Below are 22,894 nucleotides of genomic sequence, written 5' to 3' on the forward strand. Positions count from 1 at the left end.
TATTTCTGGGACTGGCACATATCACTTAAGGTGATTTTTAGTTTCAGCTATTTTCTTGCAAAATATCATAATTGCATTTTTGCAGTTATATTTCTGTTTTTTTTTTTTACATTTATGCATTTATTTGTCTATTGGTTTGTTTCTTTGTTTTCTGAAGGAAAGCATGTAGTGCATGACACAATGCACATGCAGAGGTCAGAGGACAGCTTACGTGAGAAAGTTCTCTGATTCTACCACGTAATCTCTGGTGGGTCTCGGGATAGAACTCACAGTGTCAGATTTGATGGAAAGCGCGTTTGCCAGCTGAGCCGTCTCACTAGCTCTGCTCTACACAGCACTGTTGGTAAGGAATTCCTAAGTCTGTTTCTGAGCTACTTTGAAAACTGCAGTTAATAGAGTTGAAAAAGCATCACTGTGGTAGAAGTTAGAAATCAGAGTCAGCTGAGTCAGTTAATAGTTCCGTTTTTTTTTTTTATTTTCTGAAAAAAATCTCTACATTGAAATCCGTAGCTGATATACCATCTATGTGTCTGCCAGCTGTTCCTGAAATGCTCATCAGATTTTGTTATCATTTGTCCTTTTGATTCTCATTCTGACTGATGTGAAGAAGAAATTTTAATAAATGTTTTGTGTGTATGAGCATTTTGACTGGATTATATGTGCCTACTACATGTGTGCAGTGCCATTGGAGACCAGAAAATGTTGTTAGGTCCACTTGAACTGGAATGATAATGACAAATGTTTGTGAACCAGCATGAAGGTACTGGGTATTGAACACTGGTCTTCTTAGCAAAAGCAGCAAGTGGGCTTATTTACTTAGTCATCTCCTGTGCCCTATGAAGTAGAATTATTAAACAGCTTTAAAGGATAAGGATGCAGAATACTGTCATGCATGTTTTGGCCATATGTATTTTTGGAGGGGGAACTATTTTATTAATTCATTGGACTATTTATTATTTGGAAGATTTGTTGTTACTTGTTGATTTGGTTTGTTTTCATTATTAATTTGTTTGTTTTTGTTAAGAGACCAGACCTCTTGTCCTGCTAGCCTGACCACTGCCAACCCTCACCCCCCTTTTTAGGTTGTAAGCTTGGGTACTGCTTATTGCATATTGGGTACCATTTTGTTGAAGTTAGGCTCCAGTTCTTCTCAGTTCCATACTTCCAGAACAAGATTCAGATTCAAAATATATTTATAAATGCCTTGGTATATAGCTAGGCTTTTCTTTGATTAGATATCATAAGTAAAGATAACTCATTTATTTCAAACTACATTCTGCCACATGCCACATGGTTATTTATGTTCAGGTACCATGAACATGTCTAGTTATATCTTCCTGGTGAATGGCTCTATCCCAGAATTCTTTCTGTTTCTGGATGTACCACCTCTATTTCTTGCCTTAACCATAGGGTTTTTAATTGGCAAGTGATGCATCCATACAATACACAAAATATTCTCTCTACAGCTACTAGCCTTTGTATAATGTATAGCTGGCAAAGATTTAATAGAATATAAAATTGTTTCTGACCCCTCTGAGCAGCAGATAAAGGATCAATCTTGTAAAGTAGAAGATGCTAAGAATAATGAAAATGAGAAGTGGGAACAGAGAGTGGAATATGAAATCTGAATCAGATGACTCAGCTATATTGGGATACATACTTAATATTTAAATTAAAAGAAACTAATCCATGTGTCAAATTTATAGACTATGTAGATGATGTTTCTTTTGATAACCATTTTTCATTAAGGGATGGTTCAATATAGGAAAATCCATCAACATAACCTACCATATAAACAAAATAAGAAAAAAATCACATGATCATTACATGCTGAAAAAATCATTGACAAAATACAACAGCCGTTCATGTTAAATGTCTTGGAGATATCAGAAATTCAAGGCACATACCTAAACATAACATAAACAATATGCAACCAATAGCCATCATCAAATTAAATGAAGAGAATCTTGAAGCATTAACACTAAAATCAGGGACAAGACAAGGCTGACTACTATCTCCCTGTCCAATATAGTACTCTATGTTCTAGCTAGAGCAATAAGACAACAAAAGAAGATCAAGGGTAAACAAATTGTAAAGGAAGATCTTAGTATATTTTACATAAAATCTTTTCTACTGTTTCCCATAACAAAACATATGTTCCTAATAGGTTGACAGTTTCCTTACAACAAAACTATTTTCTAAGTGTGCAAACCTTTTGCTTGGACACTTCAATGAAACATCATATTTCATCCATTATAAGACACATCCATTATATGTGTTTGTGTGTGTGTGTGTGTGTGTGTGTGTGTGTGTGTACATTATTAAACAGAAATGTGATGAATTTAAAAGCAAACAGTAATTTGGTTAGTGTATCAAAGTTTTATGATCACTTCTGAGAGGGTGGGTGGGTGGGTGAGCACCCTTATACAGGCAAAGGTGGGAAAGGGTGAATTTGGAATGGGGAGTTGGTGGAAGGGTATCTGGGAAGTGGGATAATATTTGAGATGGAAATGAATGGAATGCTTATAAATAAATAAATAAATAAATAAATAAATAAATAACCATGTGAGAAGCCATTCCCTTAGTCCTAGAGGACTGAGAATCAATCTAACTGGCTCATGAGCTCTGGGGAAGTCTCTTTAAATCCACTTGTATACAAGCAGGAAACTTTGGCTCCTATTTTTATTATAATCTGAACCCACAATTGAGGACAGGACTGGAAAATCAGTTGAAATACTCTCCACTTCCATTGCTAGCCAGTGTTTTCCTCTACTCTTAGATGTAGAAAGAAGAGTTGGATATTAACTGCTTTTTTGTCTTCAGTGAACACAGCTTCTGGCATAGAAAACAGGTGTCCATGCAGATTTTTCATATATTAATATATGGTGAGACTTGTAAGCCACAATTTTGCCTTTTGAGACAGAATTTTTACATTGTGATAAAGTGGTTTAAATTCTGGATGTTGTGGTCACAGTACTGTGATTAATTCTCTCTCTGACTTTTGACTTCAGAGCTTCATTTTTTAAGATAACTGTATAAACTCTGGAGCTCAGATTTGTCATCTTCATTGGGGATAGGATGAGAAAAATATCTGGCTATAGAAGCAAAGAAAATGGTGCATGTGGAGCCCAAAACACAGTACTTGAAAAGTAATGACTGCCCAGATCCTGAGATAATGTTATTGGCAGTGTGCAAAGCTCCTGATTCTCCCTCCCTTCTTCTCCTTGTCATGCAATTCCTCCTCTCATCTTTTCCTCCCTTTCTTCCTTATTTTTTCATTCCTCTTTCTCTCTTCCTTCCTCCACCCTGAGTCTCTATGTCCTGATCTATGAATAATTTAAATAGTCCTTCTTCACATTGAAACCAAGTTACTTATAACTGCACATGCATCTTTGCTTATTGTCTTTCCAATAGTACTTGATTTGTTCTTTCTAAATAATTTATATTTGTGTACTGATCTATAGACCACTCTGACTTTTTTATTGAATTAGTTTTTATATTAAATGTTGTTAGGGGCGTGGTAAACTAAAGTGCTGCTTTACTATATATCAGCTTTTCTGAACCTATAAGTTCTGACTCCTTTGTGGGATCAAATGCTCCTTTCACAGGGTTGCCTAAGACCATCAGAAAATATCAGATATTTACAGTATAATTCACAACTAACAAAATCACTGTTATGAAGCAGCAATGAGAATGGTTTTGTGGTTGAGGGTCACCACAACATGAGGAACTGTACTAAAGTGGTGTAGCATTAGGAAGGTAGAGACACACTGCTAGAAATGATGGATAGCAAAAGTAAAATGTAATTTTTTCCACCACTACACATGTACACATAGCACAGAGAACACATAGCATCATTTTGAAACAGTGAGAGCAGCGTGTTATAGTTACTATTAACTTCCCACCTCAGGATTCTTCAGGAAAATTAAGGTGCTTGAAGCTCTACATTGCTTTAGTGACTGCTGTAATAGCACCTGAGTTATTAGCATAGCAACTACACACACACACACACACACACACACACACACACACACACACAGAGAGAGAGAGAGAGAGAGAAAGAGAGAGAGGGAGAGAGAGAGAGAGAGAGAGAGAGAGAGAGAGAGAGAGAGAGAGAGAGAGAGAATGAATTCAGGCATCTAATGAAACAAAAGGAAATAGAAAAGTGCATTTTCTTACATTTCATAACTAGAGTAAAGTTGAGATATCAGGAAATTCCCAGAGTATCAAGGGAAGAGATTTGCTTAGCTACACACAAAAGAAGTCAATATTTGTGGTAGACAAAATCCTATATTAAAATGTGGTATGACACAAGATTAATTTCAAAGAAATATTTAATTTATTATTTTCATATGTAATGAAAATATTTAATGTTTTAAATGCCTGATAATTTATTGATTGTTCTTAATATTGGCTTGTCTAAATTATTTCTTTCTTTTTAAAACAGGGTCTCGTATGTACTAGCTTACTCTTGAACTGCTTATAAATTCAAGCATGACTGAGGCTCTGGGTCTTCCTTTCTCATCCCCAAAGTGCCTGGATTACAAGTGTGTGAGGTATATGTAATGCTGTGAACCAAACCCAGTGAATCACTGATGGTAGGCAAGCACTTTTTCAAAAGAGTTAGATCCCCACTCCCTAAAGCCTACTACCAAAGACACACTGTGTACCTTAGACAGATTTTAATGTCATGTAAGCTTTACACTTCAAAAAGTAATTTTGTTATTTACAGAATGACTGGTGCAACAATTAGCCATGTCACTGAAATGAACCAGAAGGAAATGGTGAAATATATGCATAGCAAGGCAAGGGGAGGCACACATGCCAAAGTTACTGCTTCAGGAGCTGACTCAGTGACCACAGTGCTTGCTGTACAAGACCCCTGAGACCCCTGAGTTGGTACAAGCTTAACTTCTGTGGTATTTTAATAATAGTAGCAAATTATTTATTTCTGATTTTAAGAAAACTGTTCATGAAAATGAAGTATTAAATGTTTCTATTATGGCCCACTGATATGAGGTAGCTTGTTCAACTTTAGTAGCCAACTTAACCATCTTGTGTTTTCTACTTAATATTTTATTTGTTTGATCTAAGATTAACAGAAGTACTGGGAAAGAAGTTCCAGTATGTTAGTCATTTGGCTTCACTGACATGGTCACACTACAGTTAGCTGAGAGCAGTATATCTGTGTTTATCTTAGAATGATTACAATGCATTTTGTGGTTTCTATTCTGTTATTTTTGTTATCTATAGTATATGCATAGATACTGAGTTTATATTGTAGATAGAGGTGAGAAACAGATCTAAAACACATGGAAATGGTTAACTGTTGTTTTGAAGTATTGCACAAAAGTGTTTTTTATTTGTTTTGTGTGTTTTGATTTTTTGGTACTTCATAAACATGTAAAACTGTTTGTATACACTCTAAGTGGAAGTCATTAAAATCACCTTGTTTTTTCTCTTTCTACAAATACTTTAGTGCTTTATGAACAATTTTTGAAAGTATATCTATGTACATATACTATTCCTATACCAAATTTATATTTTATAATACATGCATTGTATATACAGAAGAAGGTATAGACATTTTGCAAGCTATGCATTCTTGAGAAAAATGAGCTCAAAACCTAAGCTATTTATTTGAATCATTTGTAAAAGAATTTCAGTATACAAGGAAAGTGGACTTTCAAAAGAATGAATTGTAATTATAATTGTGGATTGTAATTAGAATTGTAAAAAAAAATGTCATCAGAAGCAGTGTTTTAACATTTCCAAATTGGACCCCACTCCATAAGCTAACCTATTAAACTTAACAGGTTAGCTGTTTACAAATACCTCTCGTATACTAAATTCACACAGATTTCAAACCATTTAATTCAAAGAATTATACTTCCTTAAACAAGGTATCATAGTGTATTACAGATGACTAAGAAGACTACATATTATAATATAACTGTTCTTTCTTTCCATCATATGTTTAATTGCATGTAGCCAAGTTATACAGATGTGCCAATATCTTCTAAGACTTTATGATTAATTTTACACATGTACAGAATGCATTTTGATCATCTCCACGTCTTCAGACTCCCACATAGGCACCAATATCCTTCCAAGTTTATAACATTCTTTTATGATTTTAAATTAGTTATTTATTTAGCAATAGCTTTTTGTGAATTATTTGAGCTATCATGACAACAGGCATTATTTTAATTGAATTATGGTCACATTTTTAAAATGCTGAGTTAAAGTTGATATCAATGCATTTTTATTCATCGTGTATACAACTAAATACTTCCTAAATAGATTTCTGTACTATGTTTATTTCTGTATAATGTTATTTGAATTAATCCAGTTTAGACTTTAATTCATTCAAGACACTGAAGAAAATCTGAAATATGTCCAGGACTTTCATGTGCATTCTAATTTACATTCTGCCACTTCATCAATTGCTATGACAGAGTGTTTGGATGAGTACTGGCAGACACAATAAACCAATTGTGGTCTTTCTGTCCATACATAGAATACAGTTTTAGGATGCCTTTTAACACTTCATACCAGGAAGCTACTGGAGAAGAGGAAAGCTCACATTTAAAAGATAAACTGTTTCTTTCCTTTCATCAAGTAAGTGAATTTCATCTTTTATAACACAAATTAAACTATTTTTAATCTTTTTAATTTATCTCTTCAATTCTACCTGATTATCAACTGTTCCTGTCAATGATTTTTCTAATTTTTATTCTAAATATCAATGGAATTAAGTAATGTGAGTTTGTATATCAGTGCACATGCCTGTTGAATGTACTGTAAACTTATATGAAGCATTTTTTTCTAATAATTACAGATTTAAATGATGAGAGTTTTAGCAAGAGGGAAGTCTCAGTGGTAAAGGCACTTGCTGTCAAGACTGGCCACCTATGTTCAAATCTAAGAACTCACAGAGTAGAAAAAAAAAGTTATTCCTGCTAATTGTTCTGTGACCTCTACACAGAGGCTATAGCACCTGCACATGCACAAACACAGGCATCACAAAGAACAAAAAGAACACACATACATACATAAATGAATAAATGCATATACAAATAAAAAACTGTTAAACTTGTCTTGAGTATCATGTCAAACCAAACTATTGTAACTGAGTTCATCCTCCTTGGACTTTCAGAGAACCCAAAAGTTCAGAAAATAGTATTTGTTGTGTTTTCTTTTGTCTACATGGCAACAATTGGAGGCAACATAATAATTGCAGTGACCATCCTCTGCACCCCTGCACTGCTTGAATCACCCATGTACTTCTTCTTGGCCTTTCTGTCCTTTCTGGATGCATGCATTACTTCAGTCATCACACCAAAGATGATTGTTGACTCTGTCAATGACAGCAAAACCATTTCCTTTGACGGGTGTATGACCCAGATCTTTGCTGAACATTTCTTTGCAGCAGTGGAAGTGATTGTCCTAATATCCATGGCCTATGATCGATATGTAGCTATTTGCAAGCCCTTACACTACTCTTCCATAATGAACTGGAGGCTCTGTGGCACTTTGGTGGCTGTAGCATGGACAGGGGGCTTCTTACATTCTATCATACAAATTATCTTCACTTTGCAGCTACCTTTTTGTGGACCCAATGTCATTGATCACTTCATGTGTGACTTGTTCCCATTACTGGAGTTGGCATGTACTAACACTTATGTTTATGGCCTTTTAGTGTTTGCCAACAGTGGGTCTATCTGCATCATAATCTTTTCTATGTTACTAATCTCCTATGGTGTCATCCTGTTTTCTCTAAGAAGTCACAGTTCTGAAGGACGGTGGAAAGCTCTCTCCACTTGTGGATCCCATATTGCAGTTGTGGTTTCATTCTTTGTCCCATGCATATTTATATATGCACGGTCTACATCTGCATCATCTTTTGAGAAAAAGGTGGCTGTGTTCGATGGCATCATGACTCCATTGCTCAATCCTATGATTTACACGTTCAGAAATAAAGAAATGAAAAATGCCATTAGAAAAACATGGAACAGATTTAGGATGGTCTCTGACAAATTTTAAAATTTTACACTCCTAGACTTTAAAGTACAGAATAAAGAAGTCAATATTTACTTCAGCAAGGACTTTGTTCGTTACACAGGAAAAGGAGACACCATTTTATAGACAAAGCACCAATATTGTAGGCTGAAAAACTGTCTTTCACTTGAGATTAACAATGGCTCTATGATTTGACAACTTAGTTGTAATAGTTTGAATGAGACTTGTAAGTGTTTGGAGTTTGAAAACTTGGTCTTCACTAGTGAATGTTTGCAGAGAATTAGGAGATGTAGACTCGCTGGAGGATGTCACTGGTATGATTTTTGAGATTTCAGAAAATATTTTTAATTTTAAGTTTGCTCTCTCTGCTTCATGTTTGTGGTTTAAGATATGTTTTCATAGCTGCAGCAGCTACCTGCTGCTTACTAACTTTGTTCCTTCATCATTAACATTAACTCTCTGGTAACATATGCCCCCCCCCAAACCTCTTTCTTCTATAAGTTGCTTTTGTCTTGTTTTATCACAGCAATATAAAGTAACTGATATTGTCAAACAAAAGTCTATATTATTAATTTTATACTCTTGTAACTCAATGTGCATAGAGCAATATTCTTTTTCTAAATTTTGTGAATTTAAAATATAACTCAGGTCCCCAGGGAGTGGAGAGGTGGAGTGTGGTGGAGAGGAGTGAGAACATCCTCTTGGAGATGAAGAGGGGGAGGATGTATGGGATGTGGAACAGTCAGAGGGTGGACCAGAAGTTGGATAAAGTCTGGACTGTAAAATAATGATTGAAGAATTTAAAAAAGTTGAGGGGCTGGAGAGATGGCTCAGAGGTTAAGAGCACTGTCTACTCTTCCAGAGGTCCCAAGTTCAATTCCAAGAAACTACATGGTGGCTCACAACCATCTGTAATGAGGTATGGTACCCTCGCCTGGCTTGTAGGCATAAATGCAAGCATAACACTGCATAATAAATAAATAAATAAATAAATAAATCTTTTAAAAAGTTGATAGGGAAACTCAAAAATGTTTTCAAATTAGGAAAATAAATGTACTAAAATCATGCTAAGTGAAAATGTGCATGTGATCCATATCCAAATACTTTGTACACTGATATATTCACAATATAACTGTAAATAAAGTTTAAGAAGAAAATGTAAAGTATAAGGGCATTAATCATGAGAAATATTAAATCCAAGGTATAGTGAGTTTGAGGACCATAAGCAGGGAAACTTGCTACTATTATTTTTGCTAAGTGGTGTCCTTTTCAAACTGCTTTCTAAATAATCAGAAGATCTGCATAAGACTGAGCCTATGAATAGTCTATTTGGGGAACCTATTCTTCTCTAAGGAACTATTGATAGTTAATAGTTGCTGGAGAGCTGTGTCACTTTCTTCATGGTTGTGGTCACTGAGGAATTGTTCTTGCTCTTGTAGATAGCGTCCTACTGACAATCTGGCAAGAAACTCTTTATATTCATTGAGTCACATACAAACTATTTGAGAAAAAGTGATGGATTATAGAAAGAAGGGTTTCATCAGGAGAGAAAGTGAGAAGAAAGAGAAGAATAGTGTATAAAATTTGACTATAACTCATTATATGAAACTGTCAAACATTAAAAATTAAAGAAGTGAAATAAAATTGTATGTATAAAGTTAAGAATATTAAAATACAAAAATTGAAATGTAAAAGAATCTGCTAGAGGGCTGGCGAGATGGCTCAGTGGTTTACATATGATGAAATTTTATCCCCAGTTTAGAAATTTTGGGCTTTTAGGTCTCATTGTAGCTTTGGAAAGAGGTTCCTTATAACTGTAGGCTTCTCAGACCAATATATGTCTATGGCAGCTAACTCTGTCCCCTTAGCTGGAACCATGCTTTGCCCTCTGATACTCTCAACTCTGGGCTTCTACAGTGTGGACCCAAATGGGCTATGGCTTAAGATGGCTACTTGTCTGACATGTCCCTAAGCCACATTTTCTATCTTCCACATTTTCTAAACCTTCACACTTTCCTATTAGAACATTTCACTTCCTTAATTCTCAAAAGTGTAATTCATAGGACTTAACAATAGTGTCAGGACGGTGGAAAAGAAAAGGTTCTTTTTTGTTTGTTTGTTTTTGTCATTTTATGTCAAACTCTTTTCTAAATCTTCATATCTGTATCCATAGATTTGTATTGTCAATCGAAGTTTTTTTTATTGCAAAATGTGAATGCTCATTGAAGGACCTGTAACTACTTAATATGCTGAGACAAGTGACCATGAGTATTCAAAACCAGATGGAACACATATAACAGCTTCCCCAAACAAGGCTCAAGGAGCTTCAAAGAAAAATAATAGAAAAAAATGTAGCATCTCAAGGTTAGGGAGTGCCGTGAGAAGAGTACTCCATACGTGGCATGGATGTTACACACAGGAATCCAAATTTCAGCATTGATTACCTAACATGACTGCACATAAGCAAGAGTGTTAAATTTTTCAGCATGGAGGATGGAAGGGGCTCCCAAACTCCATTATCTGGGAAGAGTGATATAAAGATAGTTCATGGCTATTAAGGAAGAAAAGTCACTTTTGTTGGGGTTGGTGATAGTTTTATACAGTAAATGTAAATGATACTATTTCCCTTTATCCAGCTTCTTCCAGATACCATGCCCCATCCACTTTCATGTTCTTTTTCCCCCAAAAAAACAAGAAAAATATTTATTGACAGTTTTAATAAGAAATGTCCCCTATAGTCTCAGGCATTTAAACAATTTGTCCCTTGTTGATAGTTCTGTTTACAAAGGTTATGAAGCCTTATTCAAGAAAGTATATTGCCAGGGGTATGATTTGAAAGTTTATAGCCTCATGCTACTTCACTGATTTGTGCTTGTGATTGATAAATTATCTCTTAGTATCTTTCTCCTGTCACTATGGATGCATTAGCTGCCATGCCTCTCTCCCAAGATGAACGTTCACCCTGTAGAATTTTAAACTATTTTTATCCATAAGTGATGTGATCATGATGTTTTGTTTTTATCACAGCAACAAAAAAATTAACAAAACAGGAGTGTGTCTATTGATAAGTTTTCAGTATACCAGTAGATGGCCCTATACCATGAATATGGGAGAACTAATTGTACTTGGTGTGTTATAAAACATGTATAAAATTTTCAGAAATAATTATAACAAACTGTTTATATCATCTTTAAAAATAAATGCACATTTTGCTTGATTTTTATAAAAAGTGAAAAAGAAAAGGTTGTATTGGTTGCAACATTGCAGACACAATAATATTTGTATTATACTTTGTTTTCAAACATTGAAATCATAAATTTATTGAACATAAGTAAATACAAGAGGTCAAACATATAATAAAATAAAACAATATAATCTGTTGCCAGTGCTTTTGTTTGCTTTCCATAACTTGTGACAAACACAGCTGCTGAAGACCCCACTTACTTCATATATATAACTTAGAGTATTCAAGCTAGAACTAACCCAGAAATATCCTTCTTGAGAATTAGTTTTCACAGTATCCGAAGATGATATCCAAGCTATCAAGGAAGTAAAATAATATATAGTTTTGGCCAGTTGTAAAGCCTTTAAACCATAAGGACCACATCAGCATGTCCCCTATGGTACAATAATGGCACTTGAATCTTGAAGGTAACTAATGGCTGTCTATTATATTTAATGCTTCTTCAATATGAGGAAATTCATGCATGGTACTTTAAACCTAGCAAACTACCTGTGTCTGCAGAGGTCCTTGTCCCTAGAAAAGAACCTACACTTGCCATTTGTCTAAATCAACTTAGATTATTAACTATGTTTGAAAAGTGATCTTTATATCTATAAATAAGTATAGCTCTCATCATTCAGTGATGAATCTTCCTATTTCAGCAGAGAAAGACCATCAGAGAGCTCTATAACAGCTCAAAGTGAAGATAACCAATGCCTGTGGAGTGTCCATTTCCAGTTGATACATCATTTTCAACACTGCCCTACACTTATGTGTCATGAAAGAGGGGTGGACACATTAAAAGATCCAAAGGACCAGGAAATACGCTGTGCAATTATCTTTTAGGTTGACAGGGAAGGTGCATTCATGGAAACACAACATGGTTCCCTAAACAATGACAGTATAATACCAAAACCAGTTGATATGTCAGTGTAGATGGGGAAAATCTCTTAAGGCCACACCTCTAGATAAAGAGCGACAGACAAGCAGTGACTGCTGTGACAGTTAAACAGTATTCTCCAGGTATTGAACTAGCTGATTTGTTATCTAACCCCAAGGGGTCAACCTTAAACACACACACACACACACACACACACACACACACTCACAAACACACATCACTAATGGACTCTGCAGGTTTTATATATAATATATACACTGTGTGTTTAAAAACATCACAATTGCAAATTCCTTTCATAAATTTGAAAGGAAGTGGAGGAACATAGGAGAACTTGAAGAAGAGAGGAAAAAAATGAAATCAAAAGTAATCAGGGCTGTGAAACAGACAGATGGTAAGCAAGGAAATTATATAAGGGCTGTATCAAACTAGCATGTCTGAAATCTTTTGTTACATATCCAGTCTGATGTGATCTGTATACTCAGTTCAGATAAAGTTTTACTCCCATACTGTAATCTTTCTCAAACTTTCCAATTGAAGATATGTATATATCTTTTGGCTCTGGAATATGAAATAAAGAACTTTTAAACATGTAATTTTATTTATTATTATTAAATTACATACAGGTATAAAATGTTCATTTATCATATTCACCTCTAACTGGCCCTTTGAACTCTCTTATATCTTCCTCCAAACTTTATGCCTTCTTTTTATAGCAGTTTATTTGTTTTTCCAAATCATTGTAATTAGTGCTACCAATAAATGCATGACCATGTGGCCATCAACTGGGAATAGGAAAAAATATCAGTTACAACATTCTAAAGAAAAGAAACTCCATCCATGTGCCTACAAAGTTCATGAAGTCATGATTTTAAATAGCTGAGTAGTATTCCATTGTGTAAATGTACCACATTTTCTCTGTCTATTCTTCTGTTGAGGGGCATCTGGGTTATTACCAGCCTTTGGCTATTGTAAATAAGGCTGCTATGAACATAGTGGAGTATTTGTCCTTGTTATGTGTTGGAGCATCTTTTGGTATAGGAGTAGTATAACTCGGTGGAACCAGAAAATATGATCCTGAGTGAGGTAAACCAGACCTAAAAGGATATACATGGTATGTACTCACTGATAAGTGACTGTTAGCTCAAAAGCTCTGAATACTTAGGAGACAACTCAAAGACCATATGAAGATTAACAAGAAGGAAGGCCAAATTGTGGATGCCTCATACCTACTTAGAAGGGGGAGGAAAATAATCATGGGAGGCAGAAGAAAAGAGAGACCTGAGTGGGAGAGGAGAGGAGGAGGAAAAAAAAGAGGGCAGGACCAGGTATGGGAAGAGACAGGAGAGAAGTCCAGAGGGCCAGGAGAACAAATGAAAGTAAGTAGCAGTGTATGGAGGGGAACTTGGGGAACCACTAGAAAGTCTCAAACTCCAGGGATTCCAGGAATGTGAGAGGCTTCCAGGAGCCAATAGGGATGACACTAGCCAAAATGTCCAACAATAGGGCAATAGACCCTGAAGAGACCACCTCCAGTAGATAGTCATGGCCTCCAGTGGAGAGACACAGCCACCCACACATCCAAAAATTTTTAACCCAGAATTGTCCCTGTCCGAAGGAAATGCAGGGACAAAAATGGAGCAGACACTGAAGTAAAGGCCACCCAGAGACTGCGCCACCTGGGGATCAATTTTATCCACAGACACCAAACCCTGACACTTGCTGATGCCAGGCTGTGCTTGCAGAAAGGAGCCTGGTATAGCTGTCTCTGAGAGGTTTTACCAGCACCTGACTAAGACAGATGCAGATATTCACAGCTAACCATTGAATGGACTGAGCTCAGGAACCCTAATGGAAGGGCTAGGGGAAGGACTTAAGGAGCTGAAGGAGATTGGAACCCTATAGGATAACAACAGTATCAATTAACCAGATACCTCAGAGTTCTCAGGGACCAAACCAGTAACCAAAGAGTATACATAGGCAGGTCCACGGCTCCTGCAACATATGTAGCAAAGGACTGGCCCATGGCATCAATCAGAGAGGAAACCTTTGGTACTGTGGAGGGTTGATGCCCCAGAGAAAGGAGATGATAGAGAGGTGAGGTGGGAGTTGGTGGGTGGGTGAGGAAGTACCCTCTTAGAGGCAAAGTAGAGGGGTTGGGGTGGAGAGTTCATGGAAGGGAGACCAAGAAGGGAGATAACATTTGAAATATAAACAAATAAAATGATAAATAAATAAATAAATAAATAATAAGAAAAAAATGTATTTTCCTGCTTTAAGAAAAACACATCACAGATATTAAAATGTTGCAACTGGGAAAAAAGTAAAGAAAAGTAGCTCTCCTTGCCGGCATATTATCAAAAGCCATTAGCTCCTCAGATAAATATGAAGTTTCAGGAGCCTATCCTCCTAAAACCCTATAGAGTATCTCCTTGGTTTGATCTTGTGCAAGTCTTGTATAAATGACCACAGCTACCATGAATTCATATATGCAATAGGCATGTCATTCCCAGAAGATGCCATTTTACAGCATCTCTAGTTTCTGGTTTTATACTTTTCCTCTTCAATATTCTTTTATAATTATCTGGATATATTTTTCACTTAAACACAAAACTATGAAAATTAAAATTACCAAAAATATTAAAATGTTTTACTCTTTTGAAAAGTACTGTTAAGTATGGTTTCTCTGATTTCTATTTTCTGTGTAAGAGATGAGGAATATGTGCTCACTTTGTCATCATCTTAGGCACATTGCTTACAGAAAAGTAATATTCAATACTTTGCTTCAATAGTAGAAGGCATTAGGTATTTCTCTATGGAATAGGTTACAGAAGCCACTGGACTCAGATATTCACCATAATCATGATTGTCAAATCATATTTTATATGTCAAGAAATTGATAAAGTAACTCAAATTGCATATAAATGTTAATGGAAGAACTTAATTAGTAAATTCAAATGATACAGAACACCTAGATTCCAGAATCTTGTTTATTTCTCTTTGAACTTCTAGGTTCTGATGATCATAGCGACTTGTGGCCAGATATTTTCAGTATTTTCAGATTTTCTTCATTTCTATTTTTAAACACACATATTTTCAACAGATTATTTTGTTAAAACAGAAATTGAATGGCAAGCATACTCATAGCTAAATTTCTTTCTTTTTATTTGTTTGTTTTTAGATTTATGGATTATTACAGTTGATCCAGATTTATTTTTCATTGACAATACTGAGAAGTCAATTCATAATGAAAATATGATCAATCAACCCTCATCGTAAATACATTTTCTATCGAATTGTACTATCTCCTTCAAAAGAATGAATAGATTTTAAAGTACTTAGCATAGTAAATATTGAGTCCTTTTTTATATATATTAACTTACCCAAATGTAATTATGTAATTTCTCCTGTGTATGTTCATGTGTGTGTGCGTGTATGTGTGCATGTGTACCTGTGTGTTCATGTGTGTATGTGTGCGTGTGTGCCTGTTTCTGTGTGTGTGCATGTGTGTATATGTGTGTGTATGTGTGTGTGTATGTGTGCCTGTGTGTGTGCCTGTGTGTGTGTGTGCCTGTGTGTGTGTACAGTGGTAGATGAGATTGTTCATATCCCTGAGCATATGTGTAGATTCCAAAGGAGAGAAAGAAATATCTACAAATAATCTCTAATATATTATTTTCTTGAGATAAATTTCTATCTGAACTTTTAGATTTAAAAAAAAAAATAAAGTCCAGTGAGCCCCCTGGAAACTCACTGTTCATTTCACCAGTACTGGGTTTCACTTGTGATAACATGCCTGGCTTTTCATGATGCTAAGAATCTAAAATAAGTTTCTCTTGCTTAACAGGAAGTACCCTTACCCAGTGAAATATCTACCAAGTGTACTGATTTATTATTTTAAGATATAATCCAATATCAATCTCTTCCACATTTTCCTTATAGCATTCTTCATCTCCTTATTCCTAAAGGTGTAAATCATAGGATTTAGCAATGGTGTCAGGATGGTAGCAAATAAAAACATGTTTTTTTCAGAGAAGAAGGCAGATGTAGGTCGTGCATATATTATTATGCATGGCACAAAGAACAAAACTACAACAGTAATGTGGGACCCACATGTAGAGAGAGCTTTATGTCTCCCTTCAGAACTGTGGGTTCTCAGAGAGAACAAGATGACACCATAGGAAACAAGCAACAAGGAAAAAATGATGATGCAGAAAGACCCACTGTTAGCAAACACCAAAATGATAAAAATATGTGTGTCAGTGCAAGCAAGCTTCAGTAATGGGAACAAGTCACACAAGAAGTGATCAATGACATTGGGACCACAAAAGGGCAGACACAAAATGAAGATAATTTGTATGGTAGAATGCAAGAAGCCCCCTGTCCAGGCCATCCCCACCAGAATTCCACAGAGCCTCCTGTTCATGATGGAAGAATAGTACAAGGGCTTACAAATGGCCACATAGCGGTCATAGGCCATGGATATCAATACAATCACCTCTACCCCAGTAAAGAAGTGGACAGCAAAGACTTGTGCCATGCAACCTTCAAAAGAAATGGTCCTCCTCTTATAAAGCAAGTCCACAGTTATTTTTGGTGTGATAACAGAGGAAATGCATGCATCCAAAAAGGACAGGGATGCCAAGAAGAAATACATGGGCGAGTCTAGAAGTGAACGATTACATATTATGGTCACCACAATTATCATGTTGCCCCCAACTGTTGCAATGTAGACAAACAAAAATACAACAAATACTATTTTCTGAACCTTTGGATTCTGTGAAAGTCCCAGGAGTAAGAACTCAGTGACAAAGCTCTGGTTTTGCATGATTCTCAAAAATACAGTCAAAGGAAAATCTGTTCATCTATATCTGTAATTGTGAAAAATAATTATACTATAAACAAGATTATACTATTACCACTAACCAGCTTGTGATTCCTTATATAAAATTCTCTTCATTTATTTTTTTTACAATTAACACAGAATAGTAGAAATATTTTAAGGGTATTGTTGATTACATAAGATTGAGGTAGAAAAATTTTTTGTATACCTCAGAAAACCACATTTTTAATATTGGGGCAGTAATACACCAAATTGGATTATAGAATAAAAATAATTCATCATCAAATTGTCAAACTATAATGAATTCTTAAAATATTGAAAGACATTTTGGTCCATACACTAATTATAAACCAAACATCATAGTTTATTCTTCTTTCCCTCATTCTGTATGGAATGAGGATCAGATGCAAAGTTTAGAGTGACTGACTGATCATAGCACTGCCTTTTTACCAACAGAAGGAAAGATAAAATGTGTTTTAGGGCCTATTTGGAAATCCTGACTACATTGAAACTGTGTTTCAAAGTATGAAGTGGTTTAGAACTTCAGAAGAGTGAATCTATTCTTCATAAAATAGAAAAGACTGTAACACTCCACATGTCAGTTGAAGGAGTTGAAATTTCCCTTTTAGGACATCATTTTTAAATGTGACAAGAACTTCAGAAAAATTATGCTGTTGTTATGACAACTAATTGAAAGAACACATAAAAAGTCACTACTCAGAACTCAATCCCTTAGTGAATAGTAACAGAAGTTAATGTTGCTTTCTTATTGATACAAAAGTTAAACTACAGGTCATAGGTTTAAAGAAACAACTGAAGCATATGAGTAGGGGTAGCCTTGAAACAGGGTCCCTTTCTCTATTAAGGTACCACATTATATTACTTTGTCCATGTACAAATATCACATCTTCCTTAAAGCAACTGAGTAAATGATGGCAAATCAGAAGAGACTGAAGTCACCACCAACACACAATTGTAGAAAACCAAATAACTGAAGAAAAGAAATAATTCACTGATTATAATTTATAGCCTTGAGACTTATTTATTAGATATTTATATAATCCCACCTCATTTGAATACATATAAATTGATAAAATATATGGTTTGAAATTATACAAATCTACTAAAAACTTACCTGATAATATTTAATGATGACAAAGGTCAAATTTGAAAATGTCAAAAAGTTCCTCATGGTGGCATTTCATAACAATGGTAGATATAATTATGTCATTTGAAAGTCCAGCTGCATTAAAAACAGAAATTTTCATGAGTCATTTAGATAAATATTACAGTCTTGAATTGTCACAAGCATCTTCTGTATACTCAATCAAAATGTATCAGTAAAATATAATTTTGTATATGAATACATACATATATACATGTATAGGCATATAAGTGAATTTTTACATCTATTGTTAAAATCTGTGAGTAAAAGACTTAAGAATATGTACAAAGAACTAAGTACAGGGAAGGTTTATTGTTTTCAAAATAAAACAAACAGACAGAGTTCTACATATTAAATTTTATCACAAGAATGTGCACAAGTTTATTGTAAAACAGCATTATCTCCCCCCACGCCCACCCCACGATGAGCTGTTCTCCATGGGACCCAAAGCTGCTTGCTGTTCCTCTCACATGGCCCCTGACACATCAGAAACTCAGAAGTTCAGTGCGTTTTTGTTTTTTGGGTTTTTAATTTTTTTAAAACAGAATTTATCCTGATGCCACTTTTTTTACCAGCATGTGAACTCCTTAGAGATTCACAAATGAAAGCCATCTATAATGAATAGCATCCTAAACAAAGAGCAGTATAAAATAAACCACTAAACAATCATCACTTAGAATAACTAAGAAGATCAGTATATAAGTATATAGATCTATATAATATAATTCACCAGTTGTTATTCAAAGCTAAAGCAAGATACATCAAGAACGTCCATAAGTAAGTAGATAACATCATCCATGCGTAAACTGTCAAAATGAAACTAAGCATTTTTCACAATGACTTATAGTTGGATAGGATTTTATAAAATAGAGTCGTTGGTTGTAGGACTGAAAGGAGTGGAGAGAGGGGAAACTGTTATCAATATGTATTGTAAGAGAGAATAAATTTTTAAAAGATAAGGTGATTTCTATGTACAATAATTTTTAATATTTGTAATATATAAGAATAATAAATATCAAGTTTCCCATATTAAAATAATAATTAATAGTGTAGTATAAAGTCTCTCATATACATTCATAGGTACTTATAAATCAGATTTATAACAAAATTGTACAACAAAAACCAATCTGAACAGGATGTTCCAATGAAAACAGACCTTATCTTAATTTTAAAAAGTAAGTAACTCTTATCTTCATTGTCTTCTTCTTAGCATGGCCATTAATGCTAAACAAAATGTCAGTATTATTTTCCCAATAAAGCTATTTCCGAATTTGCAGTGAGACATCCATAGTGAAAAGGGTACAATGTAGTTACAGTTTATGATCTCATAGTTATGATTTTAGATTAGATGTTAATTGATATAATACAAACTGTAGTATAAACAGAATCACAATTGTGCAGCATGTGGATGAAATTTAAAAGGTCCACAACTAGTCACAATGCAAAAAAACAACTCACTGTCAAGTGCTCAACTCAGTCTGATAATATATACAACATATTAAGTTGCAATATGATAGAATATAACTCATAGACCCAAGACTCAGTGAGGACTGCAGACAGTAGGGCAGACAATGTGTAAGAGCCAGAGGTACAGGACATCTACTAGGAGGTATTATCTTCTGAACAGTTGAAAGCTCAGCTAAATTGAATAAAATTTGTTATGTAACTAAAATTCACATATATATAGTTAATTAATACTCCTTATTAATGCATGCATAGTAAAGCAGTAGGCAATATTAAGAAACTACATGTGTAAAACCATATAACGTCTACAATGTCTTAAGTGCATGAATTTAAAAGTAGATTGATAAGTTATGAAATAAAAATTTTAAAACATTACTCACTTTCTGCTTTTTAGTGAGTCTGGGTCTAGTGTGAGGGTTGAGAACAAGAGACAGATATATCCAGAATATATTGTATATATGCATGAAATTCTGAAAGAATAACTGATATATACTTAATAAAAGTTAGCAAAGTAGCTTTTTGTATAATAGACATAGGAGCAAAATGTCATACATGAAGCATGTTGGTTCATTTAAGACAAGATGTTCATTCACTATTTTGGTGAGGGATTGGCAATAGCTGATATAGCCCAAACTGGACTCAAACTCATCATGTAACCTAGAATGACTATGCACTCCCAATCCTCCTCTCTTCACCTCCAAGTGCTGGGATTCCAAACTTATGGTACCACAACCAGCCAAATGCATATTTTTGTAAACATATACAACTTCTAAATAAAAAGAACATAAGAATATTAATGTCAGTGTATTTTAAACATACAGTGCTTGCATACAGAAACTAAGATGAAAATTTGAATCATTAAAAAAATTTTCTTTTTAAATGAAAAATCTTAGTCATATATTAAAATATATCTTTAAAGGACATTTAAATAAACTTTATCAATTTAATAAAATAGTTGATTCAATACATTTAATACATGCATAAAAGTATTTTTCTTTAATTTTCAAATTCTTCAGTCAATATCTTAAAAATATTAAAAAATTATAGAAAAATAAACATGTAACTCCAGTCATAAATCTTGAATTAATTCAAATAAATTTTAGAATTTTAATTGTGAAATAAAATCATATTAAGAAAGTTTACCTTAGAATATGTCAAAAACATTGAAAACTAGCTTGAATATTTTTCTTAGGGGTTAAGAGCACTTTTTTTCTCTTATACACGTCTTGGGTTTGTCTCCTAGGATCTTTATAGTATCTCAGGATGATCTTTAACTCTAGTACCTGGAGTTCTCTCATGACCTCCTTGAGTACCAGACACACACCCTGTACCTACATGTTTCCTACTCACTCATACAAATAAAGTAAAAATAAACCCAAAATAAACCAAATAAGAAAATATATTTTTGTAACAAATATGTTGTAATTGAGGTCAAAATATTCAAAATTAGACATCAGATTAAAATTCATATCATATTTTCTTTCAAGTTCTTTAGAAGTTGGTGAACTTCCAGCAGTTATAGAGTTTTCAGATATTGTAGACTTAGTAACACAGCGTCTTACATCAACACTTAAGCTCTGACAATCTTTCTGTAAAAGTGTATACTATGGACCCTAACCAATTTTTTAACTCCGTGCAATCTTCAGCTTCAAATCTACATACTCCTCTAGTTATTATTCCATTCTCTTTGTATTTTTCCTAAAACAGTCCATGGCCTTTTCTCTACTAGTCATTCTATTGGATACTCTAAAGCTGTTTCGGTTCCTGCTCTTACTCTAGGGTCCCTCAAAGCAGGAACTGTCATCATTGAGCCACTCCCTGAGCCTTGGACATAAGCCATAGAGTTCTCTACAGGCCACTTTCAATTTTCCTCAACATTCTGAGGCAGAATCCTAATGCTTAGGTGAAATTAAATAGCCATGGATAAATCATATTTGACTCTGTGACTTGAGTCATGATTTTCTTTCTTCTCTTTCCAAGTAACATAGGTTACTCTGCATTTTTGAAAATAGAACACTTTATATTCTCTCTCAGTAACTCTGTAAGCACATCTGCACTTCATTTTATCATGTGCCTATATCAATGCTCTTCATACAAAAACGAGGGTTATCAACTTCCAGATCAAGCACCATAAAGGCATTCTGAAATAGATTGCACACATGTAGAAAACTGTTATTGGAGAAGAAGTACAAAAACAATCTCATGTTACATTTCTGAGTTACGTGGTTTCAACTTGATTAAACACTGAAAAGTATTAAATTTTATTAAGTTGAAGAAATATGATCAAAATGAATTAAGGGAAGGGACTGTCTTGGAAGGAAGAGAAGAAAAAGGGAAGGGAAGGGAAGGGAAGGGAAGGGAAGGGAAGGGAAGGGAAGGGAAGGGAAGGGAAGGGAAGGGATTTGTAATTTAAGAACTCCTGTTGAGCACTCTGGGCACTTGTACCATTATTATGTGTAAAGTGCTCATTCTAGGCTTCTCATGAATCATTTTATCTGTATTTGTTTCCATTGACTTTAATCATATAACTCTACTGAGGTAAGAAAGTCGAACAAAAGAATTTTCACAACTCTCTTGAGTTGGGAGTGGGTGGGTGGGTGGGTGGGTGGAGGAGTAACCTCATAGAGGCAAACAGGAGGAGAGATGGGATGGGGGGTTGTGGAAGGAAAACAGGGAAGGGGGACATCATTTGAAATGTAAATAAATAAGATAACCAATACAAAATTAAAAAAGAACACATTTATGAAGCAAAAGATTTAGTTTACTGATCACCACATCCAAATATTGTCACTTTATCACAATTTAAAATCATTTGTGAAAGTGAAAATTATACCTTATGTGCTTTTCCCTGGATCAGTTGTGTGAAAAATTTGATGAGATCCATCTTCTAATCTCTATTTCAGAATGCCTTTTCAGTTGTAACCAAACATACTCTGCTGGCAATCTACTTCTAAGAGAAAGGACAGGGCTAGCAATGAGAATGGGTAATATTATCTCTGCTTCACAAGAACTGTATTCATGATGATCTCCAAGTAATAGAAAAATGAATAAATCAAAGTTCCTCTTTCACTGCTACTGGAATTTAAAGATATTTCCCTGAGACATCATGAATCTATGTGATTGATTATGAATACCCCGAGGGTTTGGAAAGTTTCTGCCCCCATGAGATTACAAGATACAATTCTGTGCACCTTTTTACTTCCTCTACTGGTTAATAATATTTATAAGCATCTCTAAAGATAGGTTGTACTTTTAAATTTTTTTCTGTGAGTTCTATTT

General features: G+C 34.6%; 2 protein-coding genes across 9 annotated transcripts; one reads left to right on the forward strand and one right to left on the reverse strand.

The window, feature by feature from the left end:
• The first annotated feature begins 2,684 nt into the window (after positions 1 to 2,684).
• Positions 2,685 to 11,367, forward strand: LOC117703888 (olfactory receptor 4C15-like). 3 transcript variants are annotated; one of them, XM_076929080.1, is made up of 3 exons: positions 2,685 to 2,885; positions 4,448 to 6,621; positions 6,842 to 11,367. In XM_076929080.1, exon 3 carries the CDS (start codon positions 7,111 to 7,113, stop codon positions 8,044 to 8,046), a length of 936 nt encoding a protein of 311 aa, XP_076785195.1. In that variant the 5' UTR covers positions 2,685 to 2,885; positions 4,448 to 6,621; positions 6,842 to 7,110; the 3' UTR covers positions 8,047 to 11,367. The 3 variants fall into 3 exon arrangements, with proteins under 3 accessions (XP_076785195.1, XP_076785194.1, XP_076785196.1); XM_076929079.1 differs by having other exon boundaries at positions 4,448 to 11,367; XM_076929081.1 differs by having other exon boundaries at positions 2,685 to 2,851; positions 4,448 to 11,367.
• On the reverse strand, positions 11,185 to 22,670 carry LOC117703743 (olfactory receptor 4C15-like). 6 transcript variants are annotated; one of them, XR_013108686.1, is made up of 3 exons: positions 22,449 to 22,667; positions 18,122 to 18,229; positions 11,185 to 15,217 (listed from the first exon to the last, which is right to left on the reverse strand). XR_013108686.1 is itself a non-coding variant. In XM_076929076.1 (3 exons), the coding sequence occupies exon 3, from the start codon at positions 16,969 to 16,971 to the stop codon at positions 16,036 to 16,038; it is 936 nt and encodes a 311-aa protein (XP_076785191.1). In that variant the 5' UTR covers positions 16,972 to 17,977; positions 18,122 to 18,229; positions 22,449 to 22,670; the 3' UTR covers positions 11,185 to 16,035. The 6 variants fall into 6 exon arrangements, 4 of the variants coding, with proteins under 4 accessions (XP_076785191.1, XP_034351454.1, XP_076785193.1 ...); XM_076929076.1 differs by having other exon boundaries at positions 11,185 to 17,977; positions 22,449 to 22,670; XM_034495563.2 differs by having other exon boundaries at positions 11,185 to 17,014; positions 22,449 to 22,668.
• Positions 22,671 to 22,894: the final 224 nt, after the last annotated feature.

Source organism: Arvicanthis niloticus, chromosome 2 (genome assembly GCF_011762505.2).
Source record: "Arvicanthis niloticus isolate mArvNil1 chromosome 2, mArvNil1.pat.X, whole genome shotgun sequence".
NCBI lineage: Eukaryota > Metazoa > Chordata > Mammalia > Rodentia > Muridae > Arvicanthis > Arvicanthis niloticus.

Coding starts and splice junctions, on each gene's coding strand:
- LOC117703888 (XM_076929079.1), top strand. CDS start 7,111: ATGTCAAACCAAACTATTGTAACTGAGTTCATCCTCCTTGGACTTTCA.
- LOC117703743 (XM_076929076.1), bottom strand. CDS start 16,971: ATGCAAAACCAGAGCTTTGTCACTGAGTTCTTACTCCTGGGACTTTCA.